Genomic DNA, 17,076 nt, shown 5'->3' with positions numbered 1-17,076 from the left:
CTTCCCACATGGTGTGCACAGCCCCGTGCGGGAAGTAAGCAGATCAATGGGCTCCTAGGTGTGCGGAATCCCCTGCAATTCCGCATTTTAATGAACATGTTGCTTTTTTTCCCACAAAAAATGCGGAATATCCTGTAAATAATAGGAGGCATATATAAGCGTTTTTTTCACGTTTTTATAGCGAAAAATCCTGAACGTGTGCACATGGGCTCATGATCATTTTAATGTTATCAGTGTTTACTAATCATTTTAATGTTGTTATCAGTGATTACCTTTGAATGTTTATATTGCAGTGTCCTGTCACCAGCCATGTGTACAATTATCAGCCGAAAGCCTCTCTGGAACCAATAATCGCCCCATGTAAAAGTACCTTTATAAGTTGAAGTTTCAGAATGTTATAACTTTTATTATATCCTGAACAGTTTTTTTTATGAACAGTCAAGGTTTTCAGGTTGAAGTAAAAAAAAAGTCTGTGTGTTTAGAGTTTTAACCCCTTAATCCCATATGACGTACTATCCCATCAAGGTGACCTGGGACTTAATTCCCAGTGACGGGATAGTACGTCATATGCGATCGGCCACGCTCACGGGGGAGCACGGCCGATCGCGGCCGGGTGTCAGCTGACTATCGCAGCTGACATCCGGCACTATGTGCCAGGAGCGGTCACGGACCGCCCCCGGCACATTAACCCCCGGCACACCGCGATCAAACATGATCGCAGTGTACCGGCGGTATAGGGAAGCATCGCGCAGGGAGGGGGCTCCCTGCGGGCTTCCCTGAGACGATCGGTACAAGGTGATGTACTCACCTTGTACCGAGCGTCTCCTCCCTGCAGGCCCCGGATCCAAAATGGCCATGGGGCTGCATCCGGGTCCTGCAGGGAGAACTTCCGGGTCAGGAGCAGGCTGCAGCTGCAGCTCTGTAAGCCTGCGGCGATGTGAATGAGATAGCCGATCTGATAGAGTGCTATGCACACTATCAGATCGGCGATCTGTGATGTCCCCCCCTGGGACAAAGTAAAAAAAAAAATTTCCAGGTGTGTAAAAAAAAAATAAAAAAAAATTCCTAAATAAAGAAGAAAAAAAAAAAATATTATTCACATAAATACATTTCTTTATCTAAAAAAAACCCCAAAACAATAAAAGTACACATATTTAGTATCGCCGCGTCCGTAACGACCCAACCTATAAAACTGTCCCACTAGTTAACCCCTTCAGTGAACACCGTAAGAAAAAAAATAAAAAACGAGCCAAAAAACAACGCTTTATTATTATACCGCCGAACAAAAAGTGAAATAACACGCGACCAAAAAGACGGATATAAATAACCATGGTACCGCTGAAAACGTCATCTTGTCCCGCAACAAACGAGCCACTAGATAGCATCATAACCAAAAAAATAAAAAAGTTATAGTCCTCAGAATAAAGCGATGCCAAAATAATTATTTTTTTCTATAAAATGGCTTTTATCGTATAAAAGCGCCAAAACATAAAAAAATGATATAAATGAGATATCGCTGTAATCGTAGTGACCCGTCGAATAAAACTGCTTTATCAATTTTACCAAACGTGGAACGGTATAAACGCCTCCCCCAAAAGAAATTCATGAATAGCTGGTTTTTGGTCATTCTGCCTCACAAAAATCGGAATAAAAAGTGATCAAAAACTGTCACATGTCCGAAAATGTTACCTATAAAAACGTCAACTCGTCCCGCAAAAAACAAGACCTCACATGACTCTGTGGACCAAAATACGAAAAATTATAGGTCTCAAAATGTGGAGACGCAAAAACTTTTTTGCTATAAAAAGCGTCTTTTAGTGTGTGACAGCTGCCAATCATAAAAATCCGATATAAAAAACGCTATAAAAGTAAATCAAACCCCCCTTCATCACCCCCTTAGTTAGGGAAAAATAATAAAATTAAAAAAAATGTATTTATTTCCATTTTTCCCATTAGGGCTAGGGCTAGGGTTAGGGCTAGGGTTAGGGCTAGGGTTAGGGTTAGGGTTAGGGCTAGGGTTAGGGCTAGGGTTAGGGTTAGGGCTAGGGTTAGGGCTAGGGTTGGGGCTAGGTTTGTAGCTAAAGTTAGGGTTGGGGCTAAAGTTAGGGATAGGGTTGGGGATAAAGTTAGGGTTGGGGATAAAGTTAGGGTTAGGGTTGGGGCTAAAGTTAGGGTTGGGGATAAAGTTAGGGATAGGGTTGGGGCTAAAGTTAGGGTTGGGGCTAAAGTTAGGGTTAGGGTTGGGGCTAAAGTTAGGGTTAGGGTTTGGATTACATTTACGGTTGGGATTTGGGTTGGGATTAGAATTAGGGGTGTGTCAGGGTTAGGGGTGTGGTTAGGGTTACAGTTGGGATTAGGGGTAGGAGTGTGTTTGGATTAGTTTCAGGTAGAATTGGGGAGTTTCCACTGTTCAGGCACATCAGGGGCTCTCCAAACGCGACATGGCGTCCGATCTCAATTCCAGACAATTCTGCGTTGAAAAAGTAAAACAGTGCTCCTTCCCTTCCGAGCTCTCCCGTGCGCCCAAACAGGGGTTTACCCCAACATGTGGGGCATCAGCGTACTCGGGACAAATTGTACAACAACTTTTGGGGTCCAAGTTCTCTTGTTATCTCTGGGAAAAAAAAATTTGGGGGGCTAAAAATCATTTTTGTGGGAAAAAAAGGATTTTTTATTTTCACGGCACTGCGTTGTAAACTGTAGTGAAACACTTGGGGGTTCAAAGTTCTCACAACACATCTAGATAAGTTCCTTGGGAGGTCTATTTTCCAATATGGGGTCACTTGTGGGGGGGTTGTACTGTTTGGGTACATCAGGGGCTCTGCAAATGCAACGTAACGCCTGCAGACCAATCCATCTAAGTCTGCATTCCAAATGGCGCTCCTTCCCTTCCGAGCTCTGCCATGCGCCCAAACAGTGGTTCCCCCCCACATATGGGGTATCAGCGTACTCAGGACAAATTGGACAACAACTTTTGGTGTCCAATTTATCCTGTTACCCTTGTGAAAATACAAAACTGGGGGCTAAAATATAATTTTTCTGAAAAAAAAAAAGGAATTGTTATTTTCACGGCTCTGCGTTATAAACTGTAGTGAAACACTTGGGGGTTCAAAGCTCTCACAACACATCAAGATAAGTTCCTTTGGGGGTCTACTTTCCAAAATGGTGTCACTTGTGGGGGGGTTTTAATGTTTAGGCACATCAGGGGCTCTCCAAACGCAACATGGTGTCCCATCTCAATTCCAGTAAATTTTGCATTGAAAAGTCAAATGGCGCTCCTTCCCTTCCGAGCTCTGCTATGCGCCCAATCAGTGGTTTACCCCCACATATGGGGTATCGTTGTACTCAGGACAAATTGCACAACAACTTTTGGGGTCTAATTTCTTCTCTTACCCTTGGGAAAATAAAAAATTTGGGGCGAAAAGATCATTTTTGTGAAAAAATGTGATTTTTTATTTTTACGGCTCTGCATTATAAACTTCTGTGAAGCACTTGGTGGGTCAAAGTGCTCACCACACATCTAGATAAGTTCCTTAAGGGGTCTACTTTCCAAAATGGTGTCACTTGTGGGGAGTTTCAATGCTTAGGCACATCAGGGGCTCTCCAAACGCAACATGGCGTCCCATCTCAATTCCAGTCAATTTCGCATTGAAAAGTCAAATGGCGCTCCTTCGCTTCCGAGCTCTGTCATGTGCCCAAAAAGTGGTTTACCCCCACATATGGGGTATCGGCGTACTCAGGACAAATTGTACAACATCTTTTGGGGTCCAATTTCTCCTGTTACCCTTGGTAAAATAAAACAAATTGGAGCTGAAGTAAATTTTGTGTGAAAAAAAGTTAAATGTTCATTTTTATTTAAACATTCCAAAAATTCCTGTGAAACACCTGAAGGGTTAATAAAGTTCTTGAATGTGGTTTTAAGCACCTTGAGGGGTGCAGTTGTTAGAGTGGTGTCACACTTGGGTATTTTCTATCATATAGACCCCTCAAAATGACTTCAAATGAGATGTGGTCCCTAAAAAAAAATGGTGTTGTAAAAATGAGAAATTGCTGGTCAACTTTTAACCCTTATAACTCCCTAACAAAAAAAAATTTTGGTTCTAAAATTGTGCTGATGTAAATTAGACATGTGGGAAATGTTACTTATTAAGTATTTTGTGTGACATATCTCTGTGATTTAAGGGCATAAAAATTCAAAGTTGGAAAATTTCTGTTTTTTTCACAAATAAACACAAGTTATATCGAATAAATTTTACCACTAACATGAAGTACAATATGTCACGAGAAAACAATGTCAGAATCGCCAAGATCCGTTGAAGCGTTCCAGAGTTGTAACCTCATAAAGGGACAGTGGTCAGAATTGTAAAAATTGGCCCGGTCATTAACGTGCAAACCACCCTCGGGGCTTAAGGGGTTAAACACTAAAATGTTGAAAAATTATGTTATTCTTGAGTATATCACTCAATGGTGCTCATAAACGTGAAAAATCTGATCTTTAATATGCTTTAATCTTTAATATACTCAAGAACGGGGCCAAAGACATCACACAGGGGGTCCCAAACAGCGCACAGGGGCCCTGCGCGCTCTCTTCTCCCCTTGCACACTCATGCCCCCCTGTGTGCTGCCTGGGGCCTCGTGTGCTACCAGGGACCCCTGTGAGCTGCCTGGGGCCCCTGTGCTCTGCCTGGGGCCTTGTGTGCTGCCAGGGAGGCCTGTGTGCTGCCTGGAGCCCCATGTGCTGCCTGGGGCCCCGTGTGGTGCCTGGGGCTCTGTGTGCTGCCTGGGACCTCGTGTGCTCCCTGGGGTCCTGTGTGCTGCCTGGGACCTCGTGTGCTGCCTGTGGCCCCTCTTTGCTTCCTGGGGCTTCTGGGTGCTGCCTGGGGCCCCTGGGTGCTGCCTGGGGCCCCGTTATTAAGAATGTCACCCAATGGTTCTCAAAAGCCTGAAAAATCTGATCTACAGTAGCTGCGGTATATTATGACCTGGAGGGGTATAATCTGGCCCAGGCCACTTTAACCCCGGGTATATTCTGGGCGGGGGGTTAATCTGGCCTGTTACATCGGCGCCTGCGTACTGCAGTACTTTGCTCTGCCCTCAACAGGGAAGACAAAGTACAGCGGAGCCGGAGCGTGAAGACAAGAAGAGGACGTCATCGTAAGAAGATGGGAGACACCGGACCACGGCGTCCATCAGACCCAGACCGCAGTGGGACCGTCCCTGGGTGAGTAATAGTCTGCACTCCGCATATCATACACTGAGGCCCCTGATCATGTGACCCCTGACTCCTCCCCTCCTGTGACCTCATCACAGGTCCTGTGCGCACAGAGGAGCCATACATGTGGAGTGCGGCTCTGCGGGTGGAGGTCGGTGCTGGAGGCTCCATTATTCTCTATGTGGAGTGCGGCTCTGCGGGTGGAGGTCGGTGCTGGAGGCTCCATTATTCTCTATGTGGAGTGCGGCTCTGCGGGTGGAGGTCGGTGCTGGAGGCTCCATTATTCTCTATGTGGAGTGCGGCTCTGCGGGTGGAGGTCGGTGCTGGAGGCTCCATTATTCTCTGTGGAGTGTGGCTCTGTGGGTGGAGGTCGGTGCTGGAGGCTCCATTATTCTCTATGTGGAGTGCGGCTCTGCAGGTGGAGGTCGGTGCTGGAGGCCCCATTATTCTCTATGTGGAGTGCGGCTCTGCGGGTGGAGGTCGGTGCTGGAGGCCCCATTATTCTCTATGTGGAGTGCGGCTCTGCGGGTGGAGGTCGGTGCTGGAGGCCCCATTATTCTCTATGTGGAGTGCGACTCTGCGGGTGGAGGTCGGTGCTGGAGGCTCCATTATTCTCTATGTGGAGTACGGCTCTGCGGGTGGAGGTCGGTGCTGGAGGCTCCATTATTCTCTATGTGGAGTGCGGCTCTGCGGGTGGAGGTCGGTGCTGGAGGCTCCATTATTCTCTATGTGGAGGTCGGTGCTGGAGGCTCCATTATTCTCTATGTGGAGTGTGGCTCTGCGGGTGGAGGTCGGTGCTGGAGGCTCCATTATTCTCTATGTGGAGTGCGGCTCTGCGGGTGGAGGTCGGTGCTGGAGGCCCCATTATTCTCTATGTGGAGTGTGGCTCTGCGGGTGGAGGTCGGTGCTGGAGGCTCCATTATTCTCTATGTGGAGTGCGGCTCTGCGGGTGGAGGTCGGTGCTGGAGGCCCCATTATTCTCTATGTGGAGTGCGGCTCTGCGGGTGGAGGTCGGTGCTGGAGGCTCCATTATTCTCTATGTGGAGTGCGGCTCTGCGGGTGGAGGTCGGTGCTGGAGACTCCATTATTCTCTATATGGAGTGCGGCTCTGCGGGTGGAGGTCGGTGCTGGAGATTCCCCATTACTGAGCGCTGGGGACATTAACCCCTTCAGCACTGAGACTCTTTTGAGGATTTTGTTGCCACTTTATAAGAATCATAACGGTTTTGTTCTATTTCCTGTAATTAATACATACGACCCAACTATGGAGGACAGGAAGTGAGGTAGCGGATTGTTCTCACAGTACAGGGCCCCTTTCTTGGCCCCACACAGTGTAATGCCCCCAATATGCCCCTTATGCAGTATATATGATGCCCCCACACAGTGTAATGCCCCCAATATGCCCCTTATGCAGTATATAAGATGCCCCCACACAGTATAATGCCCCCATTATGCCCCTGTAAGCAGGTGACCGGATACAACACACCGACAAACACAAGGTGGAAGTAACCAATATAATTATTTCCTGATAATGGGAATTGTGGTCACTATGGCAACAGTGAATAATGCAGAACAGGGTGATTACGAGGTGAAATATCCAATATCAGATACACAATGAATTCTCCGCCTCACTCTCACTAATAGCAGCCTCTAACCACATGTGACTTTAGCTACTGACAAGGGGGATTTTCCTGACACATATGGTCGACAACACTCTACTCTGCGAACACCGGCCATAGCGGGGTCTCCGGCTCTTCCCGTTAGGCCATAAGTCCTCCTAATAAAGCCTATCAAGGCTCGCTGGGCCGCCTTCATTTCTACCAGCTTTCACCTTGTCTCTTGTATTACCCTCAGGGGCGGATTATCAGAGGGTCAATCTGGGCGGTAGCCCAGGGCCCAGTGGTGTGGGGGGGCCCTGGGCTACTACCGCACAGATTGGCCACCTCCATCAGGCCCCCTGACTGACTACTGTACTGGCGTATGTATATCATATCATTATGTGCCCAGACCCGGCCGGTGGGCAGAGAGAGGGGCCGCACGTCAATAGTTAACAACAACAGCCGCCAGCCAATTGGAGGCTGGCAGCTGAAGTCGGGCGCAGTGCACACGTCGCCGGTGTCTGTCAGACGCCGGCGAGTGTGCGCTGCTGAAGGGAGTTCGCTGCCTGGAGCGCTGGTCAGGTGAGGAGACTCTGTTTTTTTTTGTGTGTATTAAGTAACGGCATTACGGCAATAATGCTGTAGACACTGGGGGCAATGCTGTAGACACTGGGGGCAATGCTGTAGACACTGGGGGCAATGCTGTAGACACTGGGGGCAATGCTGTAGACACTGGGGCAGATTGCTGGACACTCTGGGGCAATATGCTGGACATACTGGGGCAGATTGCTGAACATACTGTCTGGGGGCAATGCTGGACATAGGGGCTAATTAAGGGATATTATTACTGCAGTGATGTATTAATTTTATTTTTTGAGGACATTGTTTTAAATGGGGGGGCGGTCCTGTTACTGTGTAGAGTGACACTATATCGCTTTTTTTTTCTTCATGTGGTGTAATGTAGAAGTTGTGAAAAATTAAGTAATGTGTTCTGCAAGCGGAGCTCGAGATAACTGTGTTATTTCCTGCAGAAACGAGTCCTGGCTGGAAGAAATGATGGCGGTCTGTGCTGGATGAAAGATTAAGGACTTCACCTAGTGATGTCACTGGTGAGTCAGTGTTACCTATACACTGACACTATACACTGTATACTATATACAGAGGTCCTGTGTACAATGTCACCAGTGATCACTGTATTACCTATACATTATATACAGAGCTCCTGTGTATAATGTCACCAGTGATCACTGTATTACCTCTACACAAACACTGCATACTAAGTACAGATCTCCTGTGAATACTGGCACTTATGGTGATAGTATTGTGGTTTTTTTTTTTTTTTTTTTTTTTTTTTTTTTTTTTTTACTGATCAGTATTGTAGTATTCAGTCACTATGTGGTGGTAATATGTGGTCTGGAAATGGTGTTGTGGTATTTGTCCCTTGTATGTGCTATTTGGTCACCAAGTGGTGGTAATATGTGGTCTTGACATGGTGCGGTGGTATTTGTTCCTTGTATGTGATATTATTCGATCACTGTGGTTGTAATTTGTGGTCTGGTCATGGCGCGGTGGTATTTGTTCCTTATATGTGATATTGGTCAAAATATACCTAAATTGTATTGCACATTTTAACAAATATTTAATAGGTTACAGTAGAGTAGGGCCCGACCATTTTTCTGGAATAATCTGGTTCAGGTGTCACATGACCCCCATCACATGACCCCCGTCACATGACCCGGGGGGGGCACAGTGTCTGAACAGCCCGGGGCCCTGGCTACCCTTAATCCACCCCTGATTACCCTGGACCAACACCTACACTGATTTCGGTGCTGAAAGCAATGCCCAGCTCACTCGCGCCTCCTGCTCTTTAATGCAGACGTATACTACTGAGCAGACTCTCCTCACAGATCATTGGCACATTCGTCTCTTGTACCAGAAGTAACAAGAGCTGGGACTCTGCTATTGCCTGGCATAGTCTGGACTCTGGGTCTTCACCAGCACAGGTGTGGTTCTCGGGCCTTTGCTGGCATACTCTGGACTCTGGGACTCATCTGGTGCCGCCTGGGTACTGCCACCACAATCGGCTGCCTTGGGCACTTTACCATGACCTGGTACCTCAGATTCTTCCCCGCACCCCGTTTTTTTGCTTGGCACCAAACATGTTCTGGCTTTAGGGCTATGGCCTTTATAATAACAGGAAACTGTGTCATCAAGGTCACCTGACCTGGTGTACCATCTACACCGTTTCTTCCTGAAACTTTCTCTTCCCATTGATTCCGTAGGGTCCTGTCTGAATGGCAGATGGCAGTCTTTTTGTACAAATGCCGCACAGCCCTGAGGATTTGTTGTTATGACACATGTTTATACACCCCTTATGCAGTATATATGATTCCCCTCACACAGTACAAAGTTTCCACAGTACTGGCATGTCTCACACAAAAGATATTTCCAGTTTCACCATACCCCCAAACATAGTATAACCTCACAGTCCCGCCATTCTCTCCACACAGTATGTTCCCACAGTACCATCATCCCACCACACACAGTGTAATGTTCCCACAGTACCACCATCCTCCTACATAGTATAATGTTCCCACATTACAGCCATCCCCCTACATAGTATAATGTTCCCACATTACAGCCATCCCCCTACATAGTATAATGTTCCCACATTACAGCCATCCCCCTACATAGTATAATGTTCCCACATTACAGCCATCCCCCTACATAGTATAATGTTCCCACATTACCGCCATCCCCCTACATAGTATAATGTTCCCACATTACCGCCATCCCCCTACATAGTATAATGTTCCCACATTACCACCATCCTCCTACATAGTACAATGTTCCCACAGTACCACCATCCTCCTACATAGTATAATGTTCCCACAGTACCACCATCCTCCTACATAGTATAATGTTCCCACAGTACCACCATCCTCCTACATAGTGTAATGTTCCCACAGTACCACCATCCTCCTACATAGTATAATGTTTTCACAAAAGCAGGTTCCTACACACACAGTATAATGTTCCCACATTACCGCCATCCCCTTACATAATATAATTTTTCAACAATAGCAGCTTGCCATTCACACAGGATAATGTTTCCACAGGACTGGCATCCCCCTCGCACACAGTATAATATTCCCACAACACTGCCTTCCTCCGTTTTCTAATGTTCCCACAGTACTGCCCTCTACATGCATAATATGGTACCATCCACCCCACCGACAACCTCACAGCTACACAGTGTTCCAAATTATTATGCAAATTGAATTTGTGTCATAAAGATTTAATTGTTTTGTTTTTCAAATAAACTCGTGGATGGTATTGTGTCTCAGGGCTCAATGGATCACTGGAATCAATCTTAAACACGTGATAATTAGTTTTCCAGGTGATTCTAATTAAATCCCAGCCCCCTGAGGAAGCCATTGCGAAACGCGCGTCAGGGCGCTTGGCTACAGATGGACATCAATATGGGTGAGACTACTTACAATATGCATGGCCCCTTAGTGTTTTAGGTGGTGAGTGTTCTATGATAGGTCACTGATCGAAGAACAGTGACAAATCTCTGTCACTATTGTACACTTACCTCTAGGACACTTAGGATTTGGCCATCCCTATATCTCTGGGGTTTATGCACTGGCACTTTGGTTTGGATTGATATTTTAATTGGCGATATTGCTGATGATTATGTATTACTTTTGCCCATGAGTATGTCTTGTCTGTATCATTTGTACATCTTGGCATCTGTGGCCATATTCGAATAGCTCTATCTATCTATTTTATAACTTAATGACTTCTGTTTTTACTCAATTTTTGCAATAAAAGAATACAATTTTATTCTAATCAAGAAAACTTTTTCTTTGATTTTTTTGGTGGTGTTTTTGCTCCATGTTTTGGTGGTTGAATGTTGTTTGGGTTCTCCGCAGGGTTGTACCCATATGTATACGGGTTGCTTTAATCCCGAATTATTATTATTATGGTATCTGTATTTGAGATTCTGTTGTTTGACCATTATTAGGCATGTAAGTATCGTAGTATCTAGGCCGACCCATACTATCGAGTACTCGGGGGCGGAGGGCATTCAGCCGAACTGTCACACCATCTGAGATGCCATGTTTGCTTTTGACAAGAGCAAGTGGTTAAACTGCCAGGGTTTTTGTTGCAGCCGCACCTGTGCTGTCCCTGAGGTGTACATCTATGTTCTGGGGCCCAAAAAAGTTAATTTGAAAAAAAAAAAAAAATGTTTAACATGTTAAAAAATAATAGAATGGGTCTTCTGCTTTTTTATGGTTTTTTTTCTTCTTCCAAGAATTGTTGGTGTCTATTTTCTTTTTTAAACATTTTAATATTTGCTTTTTTTCTGTTGTCTTTCTTGTAATGTAGGAAAGCCTACGGCCAGAAATAAACCCCATAAAACACTGTATATGGAGACTGTTGTCAAGTACCATTTTTTGGACAATAAGACGCACTTTTTCCTTCCTAAGTTTTAGAGAAAGGGGTGCGTCTTATTGTCCAGATGTACCTTTATAGTGGCTATGGGCAAGGGGGAAGTGGCAGAGACTGAAGAGCAGGTTACAGGAGGCAGGAGCCAGCAGCTGCAGCTAACACATCTGCCTGCTGTTAAAGATCATGAGTATTCACTGCTCCCCGCGCCCATAGTCCCTCTCACTGGGCCTGTGGAGCAGTGAATATTCATTCTCTTTAATAGCGGGCACACATGATCTCCCAACCACTATTAAAGAAAATGATTATTCGCTGCTTACCACGCCCAGGAATATGGGCGTGGGGGGCATTGAATATTCTGGCAGCTGACCTCGGCGTGTGGAGGCTACTTACACGTTGTGCGCTGCTTTCACTCTGAAATCAGCTGATGGCATCAAACATGGCGCTGAGCAGAGGGAAGGTGAGTAAAATTGTTTACTTTTTTATGTGAGCAGCGTGATGGGGCCATGTTTACCAGGATTGGGTGGCATCTATACCATGATAATGATGGAGCCATGTTTACCAAAATGAGGATATTGGCCATATATATGAGGTTGGGGATGGTGGCCATGTATACTATAATGGAGATGGGGGCCATGTATACTAGGATGGGGATGGTGGCCATGTAAACCAGGATGGGGTGCCATGTATACCAGGAAGGGGGGCCATGTATACCGGGATGGGGGCCAGCCATATATACCAGGATGGTTAACTATGTAAACCAGGATGAGGGTGGGGGCCATATATATCAGGATAAGGGGCCATGTATACTCAAAGGAGGAGACGTATACCTGGATTGGTGGCCATATATAACTGAATGAGGACATACATACCATGATAGATATTATATATACCTGAATGGAGCCACTTATATCAGGATTGGAACATATACAGCTCTGGCAAAAATTAAGAGACCACTGCACAGTTTTCTAAAAATCACCATCTCTACGTGTCTGATAGCCATTCCATTCCAGGGCCAGTTTAATTCCAACCAAAGTACACCTCATTCTACGTAATGTGCTTCTGATTAGATGATCACCTGAACAAAATCTTATTTAACAAGGGAAAGTATAAAAAACACTGTTGTGTGCAATAGGACAAGCTGGATGATCAAACAAGTGCTAGGAATAGCCCTAAATTAATTTGAATGAAAAAATAATTTCTAACCATGTCAAAGGAGTTGAAAAGAAAAATCTTGAGTGAGGAAAAGATAGGCTCAATTCTGGTTTTACTAGTAGAAGCACTGTAGTCCATTACAACAAGGTCAAGCAGCAGACATTGGGGACAACAAAGCTACAGACCGGCAGGGGGCAAAAGCGACTCTCCACTGACCGGGATGACCATCATCTTATTCAAATCTCAGTCAGCAACCCCAGGATGACATCAAGTGCCCTACAAAAGGAATGGCAAATGGCAGCTGGGGTGAAGTGCACGGCAAGAACAGTTCATAACAGACTCCTGGAGGCAGGCCTCAAGTCATGTAAAGCTAGAAAAAAGCCTTTCATCAATGAGAAACAAAGGAGAGCTAGGCTGAAGTTTGCCAAAAACCCTAAGGATTGGACCATAGAGGACTGGAGTAAGGTAATCTTCTCTGATGTGTCTCATTTTCAGCTTTGCCCAACACCTGGTCGTCTAATGGTTAGACGGAGACCTGGAGAGGCGTACAAGCCACAGCGTCTTGCACCCACTGTGACATTTGGTGGAGAATCAGTGATGATCTGGGGTTGCTTCAGCAAGGCTGGAATTGGGCAGGTTAATGTTTGCGAAGGAAGTATGAATCAAACCGCATACAAAGTTATCCTTGAAAACCACTTGCTTCCTTCTGCTCAGGCAATGCTCCCTTACTCTGTGGGCTGGTTTTTCCAGCAGGACAATGCCCCATGCCACACAGCTAGGTCAATCAATGTGTGAATGAAGGAGCACCACATCAAGACCCTGTCATGGCCAGCCCAATCTCCAGACCTGAGCCCCATTGAAAACCTCTGGAATGTAATCAAGAGGAAGATGGATAGTCACAAGCCATCAAACAAAGAAGAACTGCTTACATTTTTGTTCCAGAAGTGGTATAAGGTCACCCAAAAGCAGTGGGAAAGACTGGTGGAAAGCATACCAAGACTCATGAAAACTGTGACTAAAAATCATGGTTATTCCAAAAAATATTCATTTCCGAACTCTTCCTGAGTTAAAACATGAGTATTGTTGTTTCTACATGATTAAGAACTTGTTTTCTCTAGTAACCCCCCATGACAGCACACCTGGAGGATGTTACTCCTTTCCTAATAGGGACAGGAAATGACAAAGAGGTTAAATAACCCCTCCCTCATCTTCCCCTCAGTGTTTTTTCCTGTCCCTACTAGGGATGAAGAGGTGTACTGTGCCAGCAGCGGTAACCGGGGGGAAAAGAGATCTTAACACCGGGCAGCTGGGGAGCAGACTTACTTCTCTTCCCGATGCGCTGCTCCTGTCTTCTCTGGACTCAGGACATCCGCCACCAGTCCGCACCTGCAGGGCAAGGTCTGGGCGGCATTCTTCGGCTGGAGACCTCTCGGAGCTCTCCAGCCCCTCTCCTCCAGCGGTATGCGTGCCATGAGGACTTCCGGTCTGAAGCCGACGGCAGGATGTGACGTCAGACGCCGCCCAGCTTCAGTGTTCAGGAAGGTCCTTTTGCGTTCCACGCTGGAACGCATGATAGAACGGCGTGGATGATGTTGGCGACCTCCCCCCACATACATCCGGACACTGGAGGAGGAGGTTCTCTCAACAGGAGGACAGGTGCTGTGGTCGTCGCCTATTTAAGAGCCCCGGACAAGAAGACATCTCAGGTAGGACCACTGTGTGGTGAAAAGCATGGAGATGTCCGCTGCCTCGCGCTCTGCTCTTGCAGATCCCAGCACCATCCCGGCCCCAGTAAGTAGTCTGGCCCAGGGTGTCCACTCCCTGATGCGGGTTGCAAACTTATGATTCCTTCTCCCCTTTATTTCAGGGGGACAAGGAACCCGCATCAGGAGGCAAATCCAAAGCTATGTGCAAATGCGCAGTTTGTGTAAAGAAATTGTCCTCTTCATACAAGAAGATATTGTGCAAAGAATGCACAGAGAAAATTATTAGGGAAGAGGAGCCATCTCTCATGGAAGAGAATAAAGGCTTAATCCAGCACGAGATCAAAAGCTCTCTGGCCACCTTTTCCCAACCCACACCCTCCCCTAGTGCTCCTCCGGAGGCTATGAAAAGAAGGCTTAATCCAGAGGATGAAGGACATGAGGATTCTCAGGGGGAGATGTCAGATGAACCTCCAGAAGAGGGTGAAATATCATTAGATTCAGAGGCTTCCCAACAGGGGAGATATTACTTCTCCTCGAGTGACATAGAAGAACTCCTCACAGCAGTGAGGAAGACTATGGAGATTGAAGAAGAAAAAACGGCTCAGTCAGTACAGGAAGAGATGTTCGGGGGTCTCCGTTCTAAGAAAAAACAAGTATTTCCCATTCACAAAAATATCCGTGACTTGGTCCTAGAAGAATGGGAATCCCCAGAAAAGAGGCTGACCACCCCAGCAGAAATTAAGGATCGGTTTCCGGTAGATGACGACACTGCTTCATGCTGGTCGGAGATTCCAAAGGTGGACGTCCAGATCGCTAGGGTAGCTAAAATAACACGCTAACATTTGAAGATGCCTCCCAGTTGAAAGATCCTCTGGAACGTAAAATGGACGGGCTACTAAGGAAATCATGGGAAACTTCAGCGTCCTTACTGAACATCAATTCTGTATCTACCTGTGTGGCTAGGTCAATGCACCGCTGGCTGAGACAACTAGAAGAGCACCTGTCCTCAGGCACTCCCAGAGAGGATATTCTAGCCTCCCTACCTATCTTCCAGAAAGCGACAGGATTTCTGTCAGATGCCTTGGCATAATCAGTGAGGGTGGCAGCAAGATCATCAGGGTTGTCAAATTCTGTAAGATGAGCACTCTGGCTAAGATCTTGGTCTGGGGACATGACTTCGAAGATGAGGCTGTGTTCTATTCCTTTTAAAGAAAAATATATGTTTGGGCCTGCCCTGGATGATCTACTGGAGAAGGCCTCAGACAAAAAGAAGACATTGCCAGAGCCTAGAGACACTAGAAAGAGACCCTTACGCTCTCCGCAAGAGCATACTCCTCAATACAGAGGTAAGAGTAAGTCGGGGCGTTGGAGTTATCCTAAAGGGGGAAAAGACAGGAATCTTTTTCTTCCCCAACTCCAAAATCAAAGAAAACAATTATGCCACCACGGTGGGGGGTCATATCTCAAACTTCCTCCCATACTGGCAAACAATCTGCTCAGACCAATGGACCTTAAGATCAGTCAGAGACGGGGGAAAAAGTTTGTATCCTCAAAAGATGTTAAAGACAACATCTTTATCCACACCAAAGCTACAATTCACATTGATAGTGGGAGTACAAGATCTGCTAGTCAACAATGTGATCTCCACAGTCCCGGAGAACGAGCGGAACAGAGGACATTATTCAAACTTATTCCTAATAAAGAAACCGAATGGGTCCCATCGAGTGATAATCAACCTAAAACCCCTAAATCGATATGTCGCCTACAGAAGGTTCAAGATGGAATCAGTAAGATCTACAGTACCCCTCATAGGACAGGATTTCGTTATGGCAACTATAGATTTACAGGATGCATATTACCACATCCTAATCCATCCAACTTATCAAAGATTCCTAAGATTTGCAGTCACCAGGGGAGAAAACATAGACCATTTTCAGTTCAATATCCTCCCATTCGGGCTATCCTCAGCCCCAAGAATATTCACGAAGATCATGTCCGAAGTAATGGCCTACATCAGAGGTCAACAAACATGCATAATTCCATACCTCGACGACCTTTTGATAGTGGCTCCCACAGTTCCCATTCTACAAGAGCATCTTCAGAGGACAGTCCAAATCTTGTTGTCCCTAGGCTGGATAGTAAACCCCAAAAAATCAGATATGGTTCCATCAACATCAAAGATCTTTTTAGGAGTTCTACTAGACTCTCACTGCCAAACATCTTTCTTACCAGAACAAAAACGGACCTTATTTACAGCAAAAATAAGAATGTTGCGGGACAAGAAGGTAGTATCTTTAAGATGGGCCATGTCGGTTCTCGGGACCATGACATCATGTATCCAGATGGTGGCATGGGCACAAGCCCACACCAGAATACTCCAGACCCATATCCTGACAAACTGGGACGGATCCCCAGATTCTCTAGACAAAAAGATCCACATACCACCACAAATAAAATCCTCATTGACATGATGGCTACAAAAGGAGAACTTAATCAGAGGAGTTCCCTGGTCGCAGGATCCAGCGATCACTATAACGGTAGATGCCAGCGAAAGAGGTTGGGGAGCTAATGTGGCCCAACATATATTTCAAGGAGACTGGCCAAACGAGATAAGACAACGATCCTCGAACTACAGAGAACTAAAAGCGGTAGAGGAAGTTCTCAAAGCAGCAGTAACTCTTCTTCAAAATTCCTATATCAAGATATATTCGGACAACATGACAACAGTTGCCCACCTTCGCCATCAGGGAAGTACAAGACACGAGGATCTAAAAGCAATATCAGCCAGAATGTTTTCCTGGGCCGAAGAACACGTTCTCTCACTTTCTGCCCTACATATAAAAGGGGAAATAAATATACAGGCCGACTTCCTGAGCAGAAAAAGGATCCATCCAGGAGAATGGAGTTTAGACCCAGAAGTTTTTCAGATACTGGCCAGAAGGTGGGGACA

General features: G+C 45.9%; 1 protein-coding gene across 2 annotated transcripts in view; it reads left to right on the top strand.

Annotated features, from left to right (window-relative positions):
• Positions 1-5,325: 5,325 nt before the first annotated feature.
• LOC143767980 (uncharacterized) overlaps positions 5,326-17,076 on the top strand; it is a 433,969-nt gene continuing 422,218 nt past the window's right edge. Inside the window, exon 1 of one of the 2 annotated variants that reach the window (XM_077256568.1) lies at positions 5,326-5,473. In XM_077256568.1, the coding sequence (XP_077112683.1) occupies positions 5,337-5,473 (137 nt within the window). In that variant the 5' untranslated portion in view covers positions 5,326-5,336. Of the gene's footprint in view, positions 5,474-7,709; positions 7,920-17,076 lie in introns of those variants that run through there. The other variant, XM_077256569.1, reaches the window with a different exon arrangement.

Source organism: Ranitomeya variabilis, chromosome 4 (assembly GCF_051348905.1).
Source record: "Ranitomeya variabilis isolate aRanVar5 chromosome 4, aRanVar5.hap1, whole genome shotgun sequence".
Taxonomy (NCBI): domain Eukaryota; kingdom Metazoa; phylum Chordata; class Amphibia; order Anura; family Dendrobatidae; genus Ranitomeya; species Ranitomeya variabilis.
This window is presented reverse-complemented; position numbering and strand designations above follow the sequence as displayed.